The sequence below is a fragment of the Passer domesticus genome, chromosome 7 (assembly GCF_036417665.1).
Source record: "Passer domesticus isolate bPasDom1 chromosome 7, bPasDom1.hap1, whole genome shotgun sequence".
In the NCBI taxonomy this organism is placed as follows: domain Eukaryota; kingdom Metazoa; phylum Chordata; class Aves; order Passeriformes; family Passeridae; genus Passer; species Passer domesticus.
Genome location: NC_087480.1, coordinates 42,236,248 through 42,258,792, shown reverse-complemented (window position 1 = coordinate 42,258,792; position 22,545 = coordinate 42,236,248). Strand labels below are relative to the sequence as shown.

At 44.2% G+C, this 22,545-nt stretch overlaps 1 protein-coding gene and 1 long non-coding RNA gene across 10 annotated transcripts in view; one reads left to right on the top strand and one right to left on the bottom strand.

Moving 5' to 3' along the window:
* The first annotated feature begins 8,634 nt into the window (after positions 1-8,634).
* NTNG1 (netrin G1) overlaps positions 8,635-22,545 on the top strand; it is a 147,689-nt gene continuing 133,778 nt past the window's right edge. For 5 of the 9 annotated variants that reach the window (XM_064428038.1, XM_064428037.1, XM_064428032.1 and 2 more), the window contains exons 1-2: positions 8,637-9,803; positions 15,785-16,474. In XM_064428038.1, the coding sequence (XP_064284108.1) occupies positions 16,229-16,474 (246 nt within the window). In that variant the 5' untranslated portion in view covers positions 8,637-9,803; positions 15,785-16,228. Of the gene's footprint in view, positions 9,804-10,043; positions 10,513-15,784; positions 16,475-22,545 lie in introns of those variants that run through there. The other 4 variants (XM_064428042.1, XM_064428040.1, XM_064428041.1 and 1 more) reach the window with 4 other exon arrangements.
* Positions 16,469-22,545, bottom strand: part of LOC135304997 (uncharacterized) — a 44,447-nt gene continuing 38,370 nt past the window's right edge. Inside the window, exons 7-9 of the long non-coding RNA XR_010366273.1 lie at positions 22,305-22,379; positions 20,534-20,595; positions 16,469-20,423 (exon numbers count right to left, since the gene is read on the bottom strand). This is a non-coding gene — a long non-coding RNA (uncharacterized LOC135304997). The remainder of the gene's footprint in view (positions 20,424-20,533; positions 20,596-22,304; positions 22,380-22,545) is intronic.

The following is a 22,545-nucleotide window of genomic DNA, read 5'->3' as shown; positions in this document are numbered from 1 at the left end:
TGCACATTAAATATAGTAATAAATGTCTTGCAATGCAGGTGAAATTTAAATTTAAAATATAAATAAATTGTGAATATCCTGATATTTATGTTTACTAAGTACACAAGTCTGCTAGAGAAAGAAAACAACTAACATCATCTTGGCCCTGACACCGTCTCTACAGTACTGCAAGGCTGAAGGCATTGTAGATCTGCATGAAAAAGAAGACAAGGAAATAAAGTCTCAACCTCATTTGAGGACCTCTCTCAAATGCAGTTTGGAAGAACCATCCTGGGGCTGGAGAGGCAGCACCAAGGGGCTCTCTCCCCTGCAGCCCACTCCTAAGCCATAAGGCTCCGCATTGGGTTCTTGTTTAACTCACATCTTACAGGGATTGAACCCTTGCCCATCTAATCTCCTTGCCTAGGGAGCCAAGGGTGGCTTCCTCAGCCAGCACCTACTTTTCTGTGTCTGAAGCACTACAGGTGAAATTCCAACTCTGGTAAACACCAGTTAGACTCTTTTATTCTTTTTTAGCAGAAGAGCCAGCTGTATGTCAGAAAGACTTAGATATCTTTAAAAAAAACTAAAGCACTCACATCATGCAAAACATTGCAAGGCCACAGTGTCACCATCTGAATTCACATTAAAAATACTTCAAATCCAGAACAATGTATAGCTTTGCTTTTACACATAACTAGATGAACTGTTGTTAGTACAGACTTGTAGTATAACACAGTTTCCTCTGGAAAGTCAAGATATTATTTTTGGAGTAAAAACCAAAACACTATTTTTTACATGTGCACATGGGCATAGAACCATTAAAAAGAGACTAAACAGTAGAGCACCTTTTAATTTTATTCCCTCCCAAACAGCATAGTAAATAAAATAGCACTTTGAAAGGGTTTGTATAAGTTATACAGCTAAATTTTCACACACAAAGAAAAAAATAAAACTCTTAATGGAATTTCTTTCCAATATCCTGTTATATTGAGCATAAATACAAGTATCAGACAAACCAATCATTAATTCCTATTGAAAAATGCTGAAGGAAACTTCAGGAAAAAAAGTACTAATCTCATCTACCAATTTGTGTAGAAAACCAGTGTTTTGAGCTACAAAAATATCTGTATTATTTTTCACATATTTCTGATACTAATCATATTTCAATTTGCTAAAATCTGTTTTGATGTGTGGACACTATGCTGCAACCTAATAAAGCAACTGAAATTACCATACTCTTAGCAAGAGATTCAATTTTTCAATAAATGAAATGGCCTTCCCTAAAATTCATTATAAAAAAGCTGTTAATTTGTAACTGCAGAAATCTGGTGATGATTACAAAAGGCTCTTGAAGTTACTGTTTCTCAGTAATACAGCAACACAACCATTTTCATAGCAAATCCAGTCAAACATTTAATGTTTACATCATTGTAAACTTGAAAACATAATTAGTGATCTATCCAGTTACCTAGAACAGTTGGATAGTGCTGCCCTTCACTGGTTCATAATGGTATACCACAAATCAAAACTCATGGCTACCTGACAAATCTGTGGCTCAGCTGCATGAAAACTGAGTTTCCCTGCTCCTCCATCCAGGACTTCCACATACCAGTAAATGAACACCCAAAACTGCCTCTTCATAATCCAGGTTTTCAAGTAATAAATGCTTTTATATACTTACTCATGCCTTTCACTGGGAGAGATAAGATAGTTACCAATACTATCCCTGCCCATTGTTCTTGTATTTTATCCCATGTCAGAGCACTACTGTAATCCCCTACTCAGTGTTAAATTATGCTTTTCCTCCATGCAAGAAATGCCTCAATAAGAGAATAATGAACATTTTTGCTGGAATGTTTCTTTTCAATATTAAAATATTGGACAGATTAAAAGTGGTACTAATAATGTCTGTATTTGTGTAGGAACAGGTGGGATCATAACTGGTAAATAACCAGTAGTTCTGAACATGTGCATTTTGTCCTGATGAGGGAACAGAAAATAGCTGGTTTAGCAAATGTAATAGTCACCTATGTCCAAACATTAAGTTTCATCTGGGAACTGAATTTAGATTAGTTGGTTGTTTCATATTAGTTGTCATACACATACTGAGACCTTGACATATACATAGTGAGACCTATGCATCTTTGAAAAAGTGCTTTTTCCAAAGGAGATGCATTTAGGATAGTATTAACAGCTAGAAGGTGTCTGATGACAGATGATGAATGACTGTTAATTACAGTAGGTATTATATGCAGCAAGTCCAACCTTAGATGCATAACTGAGATGAGAGCAGAGCTCCTTTCTGTACACAAACATAAGCAGTAGTCCCTGACTTCAAGTCCTGACAAGTCTGTCTTCTAAAAATAAAAAAACCAAGTACAAGAAATGTTTTCAAAATACAGAATCAAAAGATAGAACCTCCATTTCAAAAACAGGCTCAATACTTTTTGACAAATAATCTATTCCTATTTATAATATATTGTGTTTACTACTATGTTTGAAGAATGGCTGAATCTTGCATTGGTGCTGGCCATTTCTAGAGAACATTTCATTTTTAAAAGCCTTTTTGGAAGTGCAAAAAAACCTTGCTATGCACATTTTGAATCAATTGTATTGACAGCTGTACCCTATGATCACCCATGCGGGTAAGCAGGCTCCCCCAGAACTCGGTTCGGTTACAGCAGCAGGAGCCCCCATGAAGCTCTGCATGACTGTGTTTCCAAAAGACTGTCCAGAATTTCTGGAAAAAGTGCCCAAACAGAAGGTGAACTGAGCAAAGAGAAATTCAGAAAACAGGGAATTTTGAAAACTTTCCTCCAAAGCACCTTGGACAATACCATTTAGTGAGTTTGTCGCTGTAGAGATGGCTGAGTCATCCCAGCCCAGTTACTCTGCACTCACCCTTCCTAGGGCACCTTATTTTCATTTGATTAATAAGTATTGGCTCATGAACAGCAACTGGACTTTTATGATCTTTGTCTTCTACAGAATGCATAACGATACCATGGAAATGCTTCTGATAAATCTCTTTCATCTCTTATTTCATGGTGGAATATTAAGGTTTACTTTTTCTAGAAGGTTTGACAAATTTCTGAGGACCCTTATGTCATCCCCACTACTAACCACAACCAATGAACTGTCAACAAAGACAAAGAGTTAATGGCTGGAATAGTATAAATAAAAGCAAAACGAGCATATAAATAAAAGGTCTTTACGAAACAGCCTAACAGAACATCTCGTGTTTTGTTAAGCCTTTGGTGCAAGCGCATCACCACCTTTCCCACAGTCAGCTCAGCCTGCTCTGCAAAGATTGTTATTTCCTCTGCCGTTCAGCAAACCACAGTTCCGCGTGGCTTCCCTGAAAATGACACAAACTACATTGCACCTCCTACCAGAAATCAGTGCTAAAGTACCATCTAATTTGTTAGCCAGGGTTCCTGAGTGCAGCCACAGCTTGCAGCCAGCGGCTGCAGCCGGCTGTGCTCACACCGTGAGGAAGAGCAGTCCCACTGCGAGGAAGAGCAGTCACAGCGGAACCGAGAGCAGCCGCACCCCCGGCTGCCAGGTGGGACAGCCATTAGCGGCAATACAGCCCCAAGGCTTTGTCAGGAGGGTTCTCAGCTACTGCTGGTTTCTAGGAAGTGATGAAAACTAAAAATCCTGGACTCTGGAGGGAGGAATCAATAAGCGACAGAAGGGTGTACCTCTGTCTGCTACCCTGCACCACTCCAGTGCCTTGTTCTGCACACTATTCCCTGTCCAGCTGCAGCTTGGACCCCAAGTTGGTCATTTCCTTCTTTTCCCTGCAGAAAAGGACTGATACTCTCATATCTAATCTTCCCTCCATTGCCCGGATTTTCTACATTTCTGTCTGTATTTTGCTTAGGATACAGCTGGAAAGACTTTTTATTAGCCATGTTCATTTCAAAAATAATTATCAAGTATTTTTCTTTTCTTTAAAGTGTGAAGTATTTGTTAATTGCAAAGGAAAACATTTAATTTAATGACATATCTGTTCACAAAACAAAGAGACAGTGATTGAAAATAGAATGTATGCTGCCACTTTGTGAGAATCATTTACAGCACAGAAAGACCACTTTGGCAGACACATTTATGTCTATACAAAATTAGATTTCACATTTATTATGTGCATGTGGCATAATATTAATTATTAACACCAAAAATAAATGTTTATGTTTGCAGAAAAACAAGCTGCTAAATTCTGAAAAAATATTGTTGAGGATTTACACATTGTGTCATGTATGTTATGTAAATGGGAACAGCAGAGATTCAGTATTTATTATTAGAACAAGACATTTTTCATTCTGCAAGTGGAAACCCAGGCTGTAATTTACATGCATCTCTGAATCAACAAGTACAATACCTAAGAACAACACTTTGTATAAAAAAATAACTGACTTTGCCTTCTCATGAAAATTCTTTGCCCGCATTCCCTGGGGAACTGCATGGGAATTACAAACACACTGCTCTCAGGAGACCTAAAATGGTCCATTTTCTACCCTAGACCTGAGGAAAAAGTAATGGGGTCCCACAGCCTGCTAGCAGGAAACAGTCCCAGCCAAATGAAAAACGCTGCTGATGAGGTACTCTTTCTCCCAGATTTCATACCTACCCTATTTCAAGATTTCAGACCCCAATGTCCTGTTCAGAGAAGCTCTCAGCCCTGAAACATCATTGGGAAAGATCTCCTTACCCTCTAAGGAGAAAAAGTCATTATCAAGCTGTATGGAAATGGAAGCAGGAGTAGGATGACTCGCATATCTCTTGATGTAGTGTTCATCAGTGTAACATCATACTCCCAGCTGGCTGCCCAGATTACCTTACTCAGGGGCGTGCCTCCGCAGGCCTTTCCCATTAGGACTTGCAGGCCTGCTAAACTGGGGCTGCTGTGATGGAAGCTGTGGTCTAGACAAGGCACCTGTAGCTGCCCGCATTTTTTGTTCTGTCACCCAGCTTGCTCAGAGAAAACCTCTCACAAACTGTGCTGTGATGGAGATTTCAGAGCAAGAGGTGACATTTTTTTCAGTAGCCTTCCAGTCCCCTGCTCTTGAGCTATGCTGAAGCTTGAGTAGTGTCAAAACACTACATAGGGATGTCTATGTAGTCACTGCTTCACTAAACAGAGGTCAGGATTTGTCCCCTGCCTGTACAAATCACAGAATCATTTGGTGTCCTGAGTTGGTTGCTAGCTCCAATCCTCCTGATGTGGGCAGGACCACACCATCCACTAAAACAGGTTGCTCAAAGCCCCATCCAATTCCTCCTTGAACACTTCCAGGAAGGGGGTATCTACCACTTCTTTGGGCCACCCGTTCCAGAGCCTTACTACCCTCAGAGTAAAAGATTTCTTCCTAATATCTAAATTAAATCTATCTGCTTTCAGTTTATAGCCATTTCCCCTTTTCATATGACTATATACCCTTGCAAAAACCTTTCTTCAGCTCTTTTTCTGTTGGTCTCCTTTAGGTTACTGGAAGGTGCTATAAGGTCTCTCCAGAGCATTCTCTTCTCCAGGTTGAACAACTTTAATGCAGAAACCTTTGACTTTGTCATTTATCTAAATACAATTTTCCAGTCATTCTGCTGTAAGCACTGAAGGCACTAAACATGGAAGCCCAGAACAAAACTCAAATTCTAGACAGCCAATTGATTTTACAGAAGGCTTAAACTACTGTGGGCAAAGCAGCAATAAGGTGAACAGACGAGTTCTGCCGCTGGGAGAATTTGCTGTTTCTTGCCATTTCTACCCCTGTCTCAGCTCAGCAGTAGGAGGCAGGGGCAAATTAGCACTACTCTTGCTCTTATCTTCCACACCTTTTGCCTGCTGCTCTGCAAAAATCTCCTTCAGCTGGTGACAAAAGAGGTCAGAAATATGCATGCAGTGTGATGGAGGAGCAGAGCAGCACACGGAGCAGGTAGTGGCTCCACAGAGCAGAGGTGTGCAGAAGCAGCGAGCTGCTCTCTGCTCAGCAGGACCCTCCCTGCCACCACTGAGCCCCAGCAGCTGCAGCCACTGCCTCCCCTCCTCTGTCCTGCCAGGGCACTGGCCCCACCATGAGCAGCCTGTGTTGTGAGGCCAGGCCCAGCCGCTGCATCGCATCACACCTGCAGTGTTCGCTGCGGCCCTCAGCCACCAGCATGCTGAACACGGAGCTCCAGGCAGGGAAGCTCCCTGTGTCTCTGGATACATTTCCAGGGACAGCTGCTACTTCAGGCAAAGCCAGGTACTCTGCTAGTGCCCATTGCAGCAGTACTCTGCTGTGGGGAAAGGCAGTAATAAAATAATTCTGCTGTATCATTAGAGGTCAACTTGGACTACAGCAAGTAATAAAAGATTCATAATGGCACATGAGGGGATGCACTAAATAGCCAAACCACAGCTTGAAAACATGCAAAGCTTGTTTAGATTTAGGACTTGGTTAAAAACTTGCAGTTCAGCTGGTGCTTCACCAGAAAAGTTTGCAATCAGCGATATCACTTCTGTACCAGCAATTTATGCTGCTTCTAGTATAAATTATGCCTTGCAGCAAGGAGTGTCCTAATAGGCATAGGTGCTCCCATGTTCAGGCCAGTAATCAAAAATTAATCCCCTTTCCTGATTCTGTTAGGGGCCAGTGCCAGCTATTACTGAGAAGACATAACAAATACTGCTGGAAGCACTTTCAAGATAACACTTTTCCAGTGTTGTGACTTTCAATCCTTTGGTATTTAACAACTGCTAAATCTTAATTTTTAGTGAATTTCCAATCCTGTAAGGCAGGCAGTGGGACATGAGGTGTTTTTAAATATTCCTTTCAAACTTTGGTTAATCTTATCTTCTGTCTACATATCAAATCTGCTTTAGGAATCCTGCTGAAGTCCAGTCTCAAGGTGCTGTGACATGAGTTGCTCAGCCCATTTATGTGTGAAAAATCATTACTTACTACTAAAAGAGTTGTCAGAAATTTAGTACAGGCATTGGCACAGTATTTTTCAGTTTGGTTATAAAAGCACTGTCCCTTCTCCCTTTAACTCCAGCTTGTCACTCTAAAAAGAACAAAAACAACACAGACAAATCTCTAGCTGCTGAATTCCATCTGCTTTTCCATCCTTTCAACAGCCCTTGACAAAGAATTTAAATCAGATTCCTTTTCTCTCGTGAGCTTAAAATTTGGCTGTAAAGTTTGGCCACATCCTCAGACTAGACTTGATTTTTGGCCATCATTTTTACCAGTAAGGCACATCTAATCTCAGACTTGGTGACACTGCACTCAAACCAGCTGCTCTAGCTTTGATGCAGAAGAGGCCAATACCATTAGCATGAAGAAGTTAATGACATTTGACATATCAGATGACTCGGTCTTGCCTTTAATCTTTGGGGCCAGCCAGTCCCACCCGGAAAATAATGGCCTCAGGAGAGAGGCCAAAGACTCTGCAGAGGAGAGAAAACTTCCAGCACATCTCTGGAGGTGAGGTTTAGGGCATGTGACCGGAGCAGCACAAGGTGCAGAGCAGGTGTGAATGGCACACTCCAAGTGGCATTGCTGTGACATAAAGAGCTATGCTCTTCATGTGGAAAAGAAGGCATCCTCTCCCAATTCAAGTCTAAGCAAGACAACACTCCTCCAGCGCTCCCAAACCACTCCCCTCGCAGCACCTGCAAACAGCCGATCCAGCCTGGCCAGAGACGGACAAAGCCACACTCAGAGCCCCCCGAGGCAGCGGAACCCCAGAGCTGTCACAGGCAGCAGGGCTGGTCCGTCCACATGTGCCACTGCAGGGACTTGGCTCAGTGTGTACAGTCTCTTGCACTTCGCTGTACAGCCCACCATCTGTCTGGTAATTAGGAAAACAACCCTTTTCTTCCAACTGCAGTGAAACTCTGCCCCTCTTCTTTACAAAAGGCCCTATGGAGTCTCGATGCCTGACATGCTTCCAGTTCAAGTGGGAAGAAAAAAATTACTGATTTCCATCTTCTATCCTTTTGTACCTCAGGGACCAGGAGGCTGCAAACAAAGTAAGAACTGCTTCTGGGGATTGAAAATCCCTGAAGCTAGTTTTTACCACCCCTTTGATCATTCCTGGCTTTCCCACACAAAGAACTTTTCCATGTGTGTGGTACCTGCACTAACACGGTCACAGAGATTCCAGAGCATGAATGGAAATGCCAAAACAACACTACTGCCCACACAGAGAAACAAAAGCTGGGAAGAACTAGGAAGCATCTTTTTTTCACTTCACTGGGTTACCTGTCTTAGGGAAAAGAAGAAAACTGCCGTTCCTAATGGCTCCTGCCAGATATTTCCACAACCTATCAAATCCCATGGCTCAAATAGTGAACAAATTTCTTGCTCTTCTGTAAATCCCTGCCTCATTTCATCTGGTTACCTACTGGCATTGCAAACCGCCAAATTTTGTCAACAAAATGCAACGGCACTGTTGCCTACATAAATACATTTAACACTTCTTAACATGCAAAACACGCAAACAAACGATAAACGCAGCTTCTGAGCGTTCACAATGCAGCCAGTGTCCCACTGCCCAGCGCTGGCAGCTGCAGTCGGTCAAATTCAGTAACCAGGTAGTTGCCAGGAGTAAGCACAATTCCTGCACGGGACTTGCTAGTCATTAGTTTTAGATACTGCTTTGTAGCTTGAAGAAATCTAAAAGGAAGAAGTGCGTGCGCCTCTCGTTTAAGCGACAGAAGTAGAGGGCGTGCAGGAGGGAACGGGAAAGCATAGCAGAAGGAGGAGACGGGGTTTTCGCGTCTTTCAGGAGCCCCGAGGGGCTGGTACGGGGCGGGCGGTCACAGCAGCACCACAACAGGACAAGTCGCACTCCCTCCCTGTGTCGGTGGCACTTCGGTGCTGTAGGCAGAGGACGAAGCGGCGCTTCCCCGGCGTGCCCAGCACTGCGGAGGGACCCTCCGGCGACTCGGGCGGCACGCTGCCCGGTTCCTGCAGCCGAGCGCGGCTGCGGCGGGGCGCAGGGGTCAGCCCGCCGGGCTGGGGGCTCGGACGGCAGCAGCACGGACAGCACCTCCGCCTGCGCGTTACCAGGCTGAAGCCGAAATAACACGGGAAAATTAAAGCTACTCCAGCGGGCACGGAGGAGCCGCAGCCCCGCCGGCGGCTGGGCGGCTCCCGCTCGGTTCGGGGCGGCGGGTCCGGTCCCGTTGCCCCCCCCGCGGGGCAGGCGGCGCCGGCGGTGCGCCCGCGGGCCGGCGGGGCGGGGAGCGCGGCGGCGGGGGGGCGGGCGCGGCGGCGGCGCTAGGGCCGCGCGTTGCGCGGGCCCGGAGGTGGGGTAGCTGCCGCCGCCCCGCTCGCCGGCAGTCGCGGCGAGGTCGCTCCGAAGTGAGGAGGCGCTGCCGCCGCCGCCCCCCGAAGTTTGGCCGCGCCGCCGGAGCCCTCCGCGCCGCAGCCCCGGCCAGGGGCGCGCTCCGCTCGCGCCGCGCCCCATGCCGCGGACGCCGGCGCCCCGCGCGGGGCCGCTCCCGCCCTGAGCGGCGGTGGCGGGCGGGGAGCCCCGGCCGGCAGGACCCGCCCGCCGCCCCGCCGAGCGCCGGAGGAGTGCGGCCGCCCGCCCGCCGCGCGCCGCCCGCGCCCCGCTAAACTTCGACGCCGACAAGTGCCTGGGCCCAGCCGCGGCTCCGCCGAGCTCCTCCGCGACCCGCCGGAAACTTTCTCGGGGAAGAGCATCCTCCCTCCTCACGCCCTCCCCGCGGCCCTTCATGCCGCCACCGAGGGAGCTCCAGCGCGTCCCAGCGCCGCGGCGGCTCCGCGCCGCCCCGCGGTGAGGCTCGGGCGGCCCGAGCCCGCAGGGTGAGTACAGCCCGCGTGCCGCTCCGGGAGAGGATGGGGCGCGGGGGCTGCGCGGCGCGGAGGGGCCGGTGCGGTGCCGGGGGCTGTGCGCGGGGGTCGCCCCGCCGGGCTCGGGCCACCGACCGCGGGCGGATCGGCGCGCGCCGCGCGCCCCCTGCCGCCCGCGCGGAGCGGAGCGCGCCGGGGCCGGGGCCGGGGCCGGGCTGGGGCGGTACCTGCGCGGTGTCTCCTCCACCGGAGCTCGGAACCGGGAGCCGGAGCTCGGACCCGCCGGGCCGGGCTGCGCCGCGCCGAGCTTTGAGGGGGCGCGGGCGGTGCGGGAGCCCTGAGGGAGCGCGAGCGAGCTCTGAGGGAGGGGCGCGTGCCTGGCGCCGGCGCGCGCCCCGCAGCGCGGAGTCACCGCGGCCGTCCCGGTGCGCGGCGGCGGCGGCACGGGGCATCGCCCCCGGGAGCAGCGGGCAGGTCACTGCCGCCCAGCCTGGAAACAGTTCCTCCCGCGCATCGGAAATTGCAGGCGGCTTTTCTAAACATTCACACGCGCACAGAACCCCCAAAGAAAACCCCTCATGGCGGTGAGCAGCGCAGATCAGCTAAACGCGATGAAAGAGATGCTTTTCTACGCTCAAAGTTGGTGCATGTGCGGTTTTGGCCTCTGACTGATACACTTTTATTGTTCTGCAATCAACTTTTCAATACTCCGAATCTGATGGTAGGAGCCAGCATTACTTCTGCAGAAATGCTAGCAGAGACAGTGAGTGGAACAAGCGGTGGAGATGCTTTTAAAGAGGGAATAAGTCACTGTCTTGCCTAAGGACAATGCGGTTCAGGATGAGAAGCTGTGGCTTGGGAAGCCCGTCAAGGGGAAGAAAACCACAGCAAAACTTCCCCTGGCTTGTTTTTTGCTGTGGTTGTTTTAGTTTGTTTTGGTTCTTTTTGCTTTGTGCTTTTCATGGGGAAAAAATAAAGGTCGATTTCTGGTATATTTCTGTACCTTAAAAGGATGATTACTAGAGAGTTTCAAACAGTTAGTGGAGATACTCTCATGGAGTTATGAACTTTGTATCAAACCTCTGACACTGATAAACAGCTCCAACTTTCTAGGTATTTATGTAAAATACAGCTATAGCACAGCAAATTCAGCAACCAGTAGGCATTCATTTTTGAACCTGAGAACTTTCAGTTAGAAAGTCATCAGCTCACACCATAACTTGAAAAGCTTTTTAGCCTTATACCCTGGATAACTGTGTGATGAGCATCCACACGCTTCACCTTACTGAGTGTGAAGAAGCATTGAAAAAGAGCCAAAAACAAAGCCTGTAACTTCCCCAAATGCTAACTTAAATTCCCAGAGGAAAAACTTGCAGAACAGATTGATGCTAGGTACAGAGATATTTAAGGCAAGACGCTACAATTATAAAGATGCGAGAGGAAAAAAAGCAGCTATGTACTGAGGCTCTAAAATTTAAATAGCTGAAATGCTTTTTACTCCATATTCTGACAGCTGATGATACCTGGCAAGCAATGGCAGTGGTAGTATGATGTGTCAGTCAGCAAAGAATAATGTGTGAAAACCAGAAGTATTTCAAGTGTAGTGCCAATTCGCAGGGTTTTGGTAGCTGTATTTTATTTTCTTTAATTAGGTATTGACATTTTAAATTTCTCCTGAGGCTAAGAAATCATTTTCTGCTAAATAGTTAAATAAGCTGCATAAGAATAGAACCTAAACTTTGACTGGGAACAGCATTTGAGGCCAACGACACCAAAGCAGCTGCTTGATTATACTGAATTTCATACTAGTATTGACAGAAATAATATGTATTAAATCATTAAATACAGGTTCCCTTCTTCTTTGAATAAGTAAATAATTTTGCCTTTATAAAAGGGGTTGGTTTGTATATGTGCAAGGTTCTCAAGTTGTCTAGGTGTAACATGGTATACAACACAAGGTTAGTAAATGTAAGTTGCACGAGGGTTAGTTCTGTATTCTAATACACATTATTTCCTATGCTCTAAACGGACTTTAAATAATTAACTGGAGTGGACGCACAGGCGCTTTTTACTTGGGCTTGATTGGATCCATTCATCTGCTTAAGCTGTTCGGGATACAAACTTGAAACATGTTTCTCTTGGAAAAATCTGTTCCGCAGCTGCCGCTGTGGGGAGGTGACAGCCGGCGCTCCTCGCCTGGCTCGGCTGTTCAGCCAGTTCTCCCCAGGCAGAGGAGTATCTGGTGCTGGCTCTCCTTGCTGCTCGATCCAAGGCACGGGCAGTGTGGGAGGTGGTCACTGTTTTATTACGTCCTTCTCGTTCCTGTGGCTTGCCAAAGGGAGGCCCAAGAGCCCACCCCTATGGATCTCAGGGATTTCCCAGCAGGGAGCTCATGCAAGACATCCAGCCGCTGTGGTTTGTGAGGAGGCGAAGGGGGTGGATTTTCACAGTGATGGAAGGAGGCAAAGGAGGAGTGTTTGCTAACATCCCCTAATGAGACCTGAAGTTCTTCCCTGGCACTGATGCTGCCAAGTTGCATTTTATCTATTCTGTAAAGGGGGTGTCTCCTCCATCTGCAGAATTAACAGGCTGCATGAGCTGTGACTTCCCCATCTGGAAAGGGATGCATGTGCTCAGAGCCTCCCCGCTGCTGATTTCAGTCTGGGGGTCAGCTGCGTGCCATTCCTCTCAGATGGCTGTGACATACTCACTTGTGGCCGGAACGACGGGCACTTCGCAGACGGAGCAGCGCTCGGAGGGGAAGGCAGAGCAGACGGGGCCTTGCGCCGGTGTCTCCCAGGTGCCTCCTAGTGTTTTCCATAGTGCAGAGGCTGTGGCACATGGGAATGTTCGAGGCCCCAGCGCTGCTGCCCCACACAGCAGACGCCAGGAGCAGTGTGCTCTGGAGGCTTTGCATACATTTGCTGAAGCCCTCCCGGCAGTTTGCCGTTCCCTTGCCCTCACAGCCAGCAAGGATGCTGATCCCTCTTTGCCACCTCCATGGCCCCCATCACCCAGGGTGTGCGACTAGCAGGGCAGGGCAGGCGGAATCAGGGCATCAGACAGTAGTTATCAGCGGTTTGTTTGAGTACCTCTTCCTCAGGTCAAATGCACAGGCATTACAGGGGACAAAAAAACCCATTGCTGTGTGTTTCCCACAGCTAGAGGCTTATCACTAAACATCTGGTACAGCTGTAAACTTCAGAAATGTTACTCTAAACGTTTTTTCTACAAAATAATTCAAATAGATATGTCCTTAGCAATAGGGCACTGAAATGTAAAATGCATATCATAAGTGACTCTGCAGGAACAAACAAAAGCAAGACAAATCATATAGCTCCATCAGAAAAAAACCTGGCAGCACTCAGCACATGATCCTTAATGTGCTTTGGTCAATATCTTTCTCTATATCAATGGAAGCTCATTAAAAGAAGATATTGTAGACTAACTGAGCCATGCCATACTAGTTCTTGCCAAAGCTTGACATTTTTAATACATTAATAATATGTCTGTAATGTAATGGAAAACTATTAATCAGAACTGGTTATATGCCAGAAATTTAAGCTATAATTGGCTGCTTCTTGTCAGGAGTGTCTGTTGTACACGGCTACAGCTGCCTAATGCTCAGATGTCTTGCACTCCTCTGCACTTTTTTCTTGTCAGTGCACTAAATTCAATCGATGTTATAGTCTATAATTCTGTGTAACGACCATCATTATGACTGGCTTACTTTAATGAGAATTCGTTATATGGGAAGTATTTTAGCACAGTGTGTTAAGGTAGCGGCTTGCTTCACATTATTTAGTCCTACCCAGTCCTGTTTATTAGTGGATCTGAGTCTCGGCAGTTATCAAAGGTTACAGGTAACTAAAGAGCTAGAAAGTGAGATGTTAAATAAAAACTTTTTTTTGCCTGAATTGCCTGACAAGCTTGCAGTCTAATGATAATTACACTCAGTAACTTCTTACTTCTACACAGAAAAATTATATTTATTTATTTACTTACTGTTTATTCCAGCTATGACTAAGCCATTTCCAATAAAGGGTATTTGATTTGCCATAAATTTAAAATAATTTGCGGCCTCTTCTAGCAAGGAGTTGTTTCCCATTTTCATAGTGACATAGTTTCCCATAACCCTAAGCTGTGGGCTCTTGCAGGTGCGTTGTTTTCCCCTTCAAAATTGTAAATACGTTGGAAAGGAAACACAGGAGAAGGAGTGTCTTTAGAATGACACGGAAAGTGTTCTCTGAATTACTGAATTCCAAAATAATATGCAAACACTCCCACTGAAAACAAAAAAAAAAAAAAGAATGTAAGGTTGCTACAAAGCCAACAGTACTACCCAGCATGCGTCTTAAAGAGATTTAAATTTAATTTGGTCTTAGATATTTCTGCTTTTGTGTCAAATTCAGATTTGAAGCTTAAATATGTTTGAACAAATTGAGAATTGTTACTGCAGGAAAATTCAGATATTCTCTGCGTATTCTGATAAAATACATGAGAGTTGTATGGTAACACTTGATAAAATGAATATAATGGAAAATTGCATTTACGTCCATACAGCAATTATTGTAAATTACTTTGCTATGGAAACACAATTCAACCATCTGTTGGCATTTCATGGTGTCTGTAGTTTAGCTCAGTTTAAGATGAAGCATTATTTAAATATAGGGAGGCTGTTTGTGAATAGCTTTGAAGATAAGTTTTGAAAACGAACATTCCCAATGTGACACGTTAAGGAGCTTACCAGGTCACACACCTCTTCCCGTGGCTGTGGGGTGTAGGAGGGCTCATGGCACTGGGCATAATTTAAAGCTGGGAAGCAAAGCAGGCTGCAGAAAGTGGCGACTTACGCTTGTTTCTCAACATCTGTCTGGTGGGTCTGGCTAGATTTTAGCATCCAGACAAAGGAAGTTGGGAAGTGCTGCAGTGCCTGGCTGAAATCCTCTCCGGCAGCCCAGCGCCCTGGCTCTCCAACCTCGGGTGGCACAGGCTGACACATATGGACTGGAATTCCTTGCCCTGGTTTTCCTTGTCCCTGTTTAGGGTACTTACTCTGTCTTTGCAGTTTTCCTCATACAGAATTTAGAAATTTTTTTCCTGTGTTATTCAGGAAATATATATTTGAAGTTGCTGTGATATGATTCTAGAATTTTATACCTGTAATAATGTAGTTCAGGTGCTACAAAGTAAGGGGATTTCTGGTTGTTTTCTGAAGAGGTGAAAGGGCATATATCTGCTGTGAAATAAGTGCTGAGTACTCCGGTACAGACACCCTCAAACCTAAGAAAATAAGGGGGGAAAGCATTCCTATAGTAAGCTACAAAATAAGCCATTATCTTTATTAGTAGTTTGCCATCAATGTGGTCAGTAAATCACAGTTCAAATGTAAAAAAAAAAAAAAAAATGGAGCAAAGCTCTTGCAATGCTAATGAGAAACATGAAGGAAATTGAATTGTACTTGCTATATATTTGTTATTCTTAAAATAATAATAATAATAATCTAAAAGAAATATGTAAGGCTTTTGGAGCTCCATGAGGTCCTCTTGCCAAGAAACTACGAGCACCTGCTAGCCCTGATGCCCATGTCTGTGTCACTTGAATAAAAGAACCTTGCTGCTGCTGCCCTGCAGTGCTGGGCTGCCTGCTCCCCTGCCTGCCTGCACCATCTGGGCCATGGCTGAATGCAGTAGTTTGCTCTTCAGTTTTGCTAGGGTGAAAATACAGTTTTGGAAACAGGAAGCTCTAACTCACCTGGAACATTATAAATCTGTCTTTGTTAGAGTACAGTTAAATCCTTCATGTCAAAATACTTTTCACTGTGAATGATTTTGGTAGTTTTTTCATTCTAGCACAGAACCCACAGTAAAGGTTATCCATATTGTACCAATTTGCTTTATATTGCATCAAATCTCCAAAATGTCAACATATCGTATATTTTGTAATGCATTGATTCTTGGACAATAACTCTTAATTTTTATTGTTTCTAAAAGGGTGCTGGTGCCAGAAGAAAAGGATGATTGATGGGAAACAGACACCAGCCTACAGACACTCACCCTCTTCCTTCGGATACTGATTTATCAGTGTGTCCAGGCATCCCCTGCAAGCCCTGAACACGGAGGATCACTCAGGGTTATCGACAGTGTAGCTGAAGACCTGCAACTTCACAAATTATTATCTGCTCTTGGACATCTTTTACAAGAAGCCCTGACAGATAAGTTATAAGGCGAAGGACAAGCGCTGCATGGTTGTGAAAGGCTGTCATCAGGGCCTGGGTGGCTTCTACCAAAGTCTTTAACAAACATCCCATCCTAATGCTTCATGTTTGAGTTGGAACCTATTTTATAAATATATAAATTAGATGTACATATAATCTCTAGACTGCACATACGCCAGCACTGAGCATCGTTACGAAGCTGACATAAAAGGATTTAGAAATGTATTTGTCAAGATTCCTGTCACTTCACACCCTCTGGGTTACTGTATCCTCCGTGATGCAGCACTACCCTTCTGTATGGGGACACTATGACGTGTGTAAGACTCAGATTTACACCGAAGAAGGAAAAGTATGGGATTACATGGCCTGCCAGCCAGAAGCCAGAGACATGATCAAATACGTAAAAGTGACTCTGGATCCCCCCGACATAACATGTGGAGATCCTCCTGAGACTTTCTGTGCAATGGTAAGGCAAGCTTTTCATTTTGCATAATTAGTGGGGATATATTTGTGATATATGGCTTCAAAATAGAAGTCCTAGAGTGCACACGAAATTATCCAAGAAAACCTGCATCATATTCCAAATGTGAAAGGTTCTGCTGTACAAAACTCTGAGCAGTACATTAAGCTGAGCAATGAGGTGTTCTGTTTCTGAGGACTTGACTTTATCTGAATTCCATGTCTCTCTACAGCAACATTTAATGTATCTAAAGAAACCAGCATGAAACTGTTATTGTGCTAACCCATAACTGGGATGGCCTTTGCCTGATCAAGAAAGATTTGCATGAACTGATTCCACTAAAATCAGTTTAAAGCATCATAGCATGGCATAATTAAGTATAATTTCCAAACAGTGAGACCAGTTAAACTCTAGTTGCTAAAGCTTAAAAAATGGTGTTGGGAGTGGGGCTGTTGAAGGTTTCCCAGCTACCCAAGGAGCTGCAGCAGGTATGTATGGACAGTGCAGCTAAAATCACCTCCAAGCTCTAGCAACTACTCAGAGCTTTCTTCCTAGCTGAAACTGTAGGCATTCAAGCAAGCCAAGAGAGACCAGAGCTCCTCATTTTACATGGTCCTAAAATAGACTGGGTTTGGAAATATTTGGCTTGGTAAGTAAATGCACAGGTATAAGAATCTGACACTATATATGTATATACACACATATGTATGTATATCAATATTTTACAGCCGTGCTGCTCCCAAGTGTTTGCTAGATCACACTGTGAGAGGTTGTTTCAGTTAAAGGAGATCTTTAACTTGTAGAGAACTTCTTTGTCCTCACACACACAGAGACTCTCTTTTCTTTGTGATTGGACATTTCTGTTAAATAGTGTGTGGAAGATACTGAGTTCCTTGAAAAGAAAATAAGAGTATGGTGTACAAAACATGCACACTTAAATCTCTTAATACAGCACTGGAAACATACACCACATTACCTACATTATTTAGGTTTGAAAGACCAATGAGTTCTGGTAAGTGAGGTTATCACAACTGAGAAAAGCCTACAAGATATTTATTTGCCTGTGTACAAATCATCATTGCTGGGTGACAGCATCCCCACAGGAAGGAAATTTGCTTTTAAATGCCTTGTGGCATCATTTTCCACCACTGCTGTTCTGTAAGGAGTTCAGATCCAACCACACATACATTTAAGGCATTATTTGCACGCACGCAGCTGCTTCCCACGTACATTATGGTAATAGCCACGTGATAAATTGTTGAGCTACATGAATAAATTACATTCAGTATGAACCTTTGACTGCACCACTTGCTCTCTGCCCACTAATCCATCTCTGCTGACATGCCTTTGACACTCTAAATCTCCAAGCAGCTTCAAGCAGCCACTGTTTAAAAACAAATAGAAATCATGTGCCCCACATAACATTGTCTTACTGGTTTTTCTCCTTAATCTTGAAATAAATTTTTTCCTTCTGAATAGTTATAGCTGTGATTTAGCACTCAATAATATTTAGTAACTCATCATGTAATGCAAAAAGTTGTTCTTTTAATGAGAAAACAAAACAAACAAACCTGCCCAATAAAATTTGTTTCTTCCTTTTAGTGCAGATAAACATTGCAGCAGTTCCTATCTTAAGTAATACTGTAAGTTTCTCAAGGCCTTTGTTATCAGTATGCACTCTACTTAGAACAACAATTTTAAAGGAAAAACAACCAGGCAAACAAAAGACATTTTGATTAAATCTAAGTGTTAAAAATGGTGCCAGAGCTCCCCTTGAAAACATTTGACCACACCAGGTCATCAGAGCTGTGATGTGGGAGCAAAGTTTGCTTGGGAGTGACCTGAGATTACAGCTGTAGCTCACTTGCAGCTTAAGCCTGTGAGATGCAGAAGGCCACCAGAATCCTCACATGAGGAGCAGAGAAAGGGGAGTAACTGGGGAAGAACGAGAGAGCACACACAGAATGAGAGTGTGCATTCAGCTACACAAGTGCAGAGTGACTGACTCTTACACGATAAACTGTGGGATTTGTTTCCAGGATAGATGTAGATTGTACATATACACTATATTTAGGTATGCATTGGTAATGGCTGGGCTTGCTTGAAACATAAGGAAAATGACAGAAATATTTAATGTTCCTAAGGTACTGCCCATGGCTCACAGCAGAGCGTTCTCATCCCTAAAAATGCTTCATTGTCTATCTGTACTATAGCTACCTGTAGGAATTAGATATTTCCTTCAAATAAGGTTTTATATATTTTGTAGGGCTGAGCCCTTGGCATTTTTGAGACCTTGAATTTTTGTGTTCACTTTTAGTTTTAGAAAATGAGTTAAGATAGCACTGACATACTTGGAGAAAGTGGGCAGCAGAAAAAAGTTCTTTCGTGTTAGGCATGTTCTGGTGCTAAAAAATCCCAAATTTGAAGTGACAAAGATGCAAAGGTTTCTTTTCAGCACAGTGAAGTGCCAAACTGGCTTATACAAATGCTTGGCTTTCTTCTTGTAAGTACTGGCTATGTGCCTGCCAAACCTGTACCACTGTTTTGTTATTGAAATCAGGTTAACACTGACTTGGAGAAGAACAGGGTCTTTTCAGGTATTCTAATAATAAGCAAGGGTACCAAGCAGCCAAGTCTGCTTCTGCAGGATGACAAGGAGGCTGAAGCAGCCTCCTGTTATATTTGTTTGTCAGTTTCCTGATCACTTTACTAATTTTCTCTTCACCAAATGGACTAAGGTACTAGCTGTGTAATATAGATTAGATCCTTGAAACAAACCAGATTGAGAATTTCATTCAAGTCCTGCTGAGAGATTATGGTAGAATCTAAGGCAGTCTGTGAGAGTAGCTGATAATAATCTGCAATAACACACAATGCAGCCGTGCCTTGCAATGTGTGCAAGCATACAATACAGAAGAGATGGGTGGTTAAATTGGCCCCCTACTTATTTCTGCATATTCCTCATGGCATTAAATGTTCTTATGAGTCTGTGATGAATTTGTACTTTCCTTGTTTAGTTGACAGACTGAATAACAGGGCTTTGCATATGTAAATTTGTTGCAAAATATAACAGCCCTAGCTGGCAGCTAAAGCCAGCATTTGGCAGCTCACCACTTGCAGGTAGCTTTGTGGTGTCCCCCCAGAACAGCATTTGTAGGTATTATGGGGAGCATATAACAGAAAAACTATCCCACCGTTGCTTTTAGGCATCTATTCCCAGAATAACATTATCGTTTCTGGTGACATTCAGTATTGACAGCTCATGAGATTATTCTGAAACCTCAAACCCCTGGAGTCCTACAATTATGATTATATGAGATTCTCAGGTTTCATTTAAAACATCATGTTTATTTCCTTAGTCCTTCTGGTTGCAGGGAGAAGTTTGAAAATGAAACCAAGGAGCTCAAAAAGCAGAAGCCAAAAAAATAATCTTCCAAATTATTGTTTGTTTAAAATCTCATCAGATTTAAAGTCATTCGGGTTTTCTACAACTTGGAAAGGATTTTTGCTCAACAGGAGAGAGGCATAAAAGAAACTTATAAACAAATAAGTGGCTAAGAGCAGTTGAACACTTAAAATTTCTAGATGTGGAATTGCATGTATCTGTAAGAAGGATGTGACAACATCATTCCAGCATAAGTAGGGCTCCTCCCGCCTACAGGATAACCAGCACTGTGGGGAAGGGTTCACTGGTCACCTCTGGCTTCCCTGTCCATTATAAAGTAGTCTCTAGTGTCTCAGAGTGAGCTACATAAGCTGGCAGAAGGTGTATGACTGCTTTCTGTGGTATTCCTTCAAGGAAATTTGGGCATCTTTTGTCAGTCACAGACTTGGACTAAACATTCACAGTATTTGAGCCAGCGTGACCCCTTCCTGCAGATCTGTAATTTATGAACTTTGAGCATTTGGCATTGCTGAGAGTGTGTCTGGCACCGTTTGCTTGTGCATAGTTGGCCTGGGAGGAGACAGGAGAGGAGAGGAGAGGAGAGGAGAGAGGAAAAGAGAAAGAAGCTATTCACATTTTCAGATTTGAGCTGCAGAGACACTAAGCAAATTCTGAAGTACCTGGTGGTGCTAGCTCTTGTGGCCTGCAGCATTTCAGTGTGAAACAAATCTTCTTGAAATTCCTGGGAGTAACTAATAGTCAGTGAAACCTGCTTCCCTCTTTGTAAAAACAATTCCACAATACTCTGTCCAGTCATAAAGAGAAACAAATCTGACTTCCTGTGATTTTCACCATCTTTTGCTCTACCAGAACAGCGTGTAGGTGGCTTCTGGCTTTCCTTCTAAAACATGTGCCAGCTATATCCCTGGTACAGGCTCAGGAACCTGATGATGCTGCTCACAGCTCAGAGATCCTGTCGCCCCAGTCCCACCTGCCCTGCGCAGGGACTGGTCCCTCTGCTGAATTCCAGCCTTTAGCATGGGGCTTGTATTCAAACCTGAGCCGTGATTACTGTGCAAATTCATCATGGATTTGACCAGGAGACTCCTAGTGGCTGTTGCTGTAATTTGCAAACTGGAGATGGGTTTGTGTTACCGACCTGTGTTTGCAGCTCAAATGGCAACATTAAAATATAATTTTCTGTTTGTGTTTAGACCTAGATATCATAATACATCCCAACAACTAAAAAATGATGAAATTATCTTCAATTATAGTTGCCTGCAGCTAATTTCCTTCGTAGGTTAAATAGAAGCTTGAAAAGGAGCCTGCAGATGGGAGTCCTGTGCATTTGTACATTTTATAGAGCAGAAATGCTGATGACAGTAGAAATTTGAGCCCTTGAGTGCTACTCCGTATTTCATAGCCAATCAAAACTAAATTAAGAAACAAAGATTATTAAAAAGTATTCTGCACATGTAATTCTGCCATAATATTATGAGGTGGACATTAAGTTTTTTTCCCTTTGAGACTTTCAGCATCATTAATATAGCATTCCTTTAATTACAAGTAGGCTCATATTCCTTAAAAAGGGGGAAATACTATGTAGCATAGATAGTGATACCAATATTATGTTTACTGAAATAATTAAATGAACAGATACTTTTCCGAGTAATGGGTAAATCAAAATGTGAAACAAAAATTATTTTTGAAAGCATTTTGGCATTCATAGATACTTTCTCAAATGAGACATTTTAAAACAGTGTTGTGCAATACCATTAGAAGATGCTGTTAAGAAAAAAGCTTTTTTCTTTTATGGGCTAAATTTGAATAAAAATAAAGGAATTCTAAATTCTGTCTGTATAGTCTTACTAGATAGCACGGGGTAGAATGGGAGCAGGAAGTTAAAGATGAAGCTGTTGCTACTGTATTGTTTAAAGTGGATTTTCATAGTTGTATATTTTTAAAGTATGTACAGCTCAGAGTTACTGCAGACTTCATTTACAACATCTGCATTCATCTAATTTGAACTCTTTGGGCACGTTTAATTTTTACAGCTGTTGCTTCGTAACTGTAGAGCGCCTTGCCCTTCAGAGAGCAGGGTTTTTGTTTTGGTGCCTCCTCTAAAATCAGTAAACATTTCATTGCATTGCATTTCATTTCTAATACTGTGAGCCCTGAGAGGCTCAGCCCCTGCCCGTTGGCCTGTCCCCAGCAGGGCAGGACAGCTCAGCCCCGCTGCTGGGGCTGCTGCCATCCAGCCCCACTGAGCCCCTCGCGCAGCCCCTCAGCTGCCAGCGGGGCAGGAGGGACACCAGGGACACCGACTGGCCCTGTCTGTCCCCCAGGGACACCGACTGGCCCTGTCTGTCCCCCAGGGACATGAAGGGCATGGACTGTCGCTATGCTGTCCCCCAGCTCCCCCGCACTGGGCAGCACCACCCGCCAGCCTACCTGTGCCTCTGGCAGCACCTGCTGTACACTCTGCAAAGGCTCCTTGGTCCTCATGGGAAAGGATTCCTTGGTTTCCTACAAGATTTAAGAAGATGGATATACTTAATGACAGCAGGAATAAAAAAGTAGTTTGGTAAAAATCTCTGTTTTCATCCAGCTGGAAGCAATCTAAAAATTAATAATTGCTCATAAATCAAAACTGAGGATTGGTAGTAAAACAGAGTTGCATTTTATTCATTAT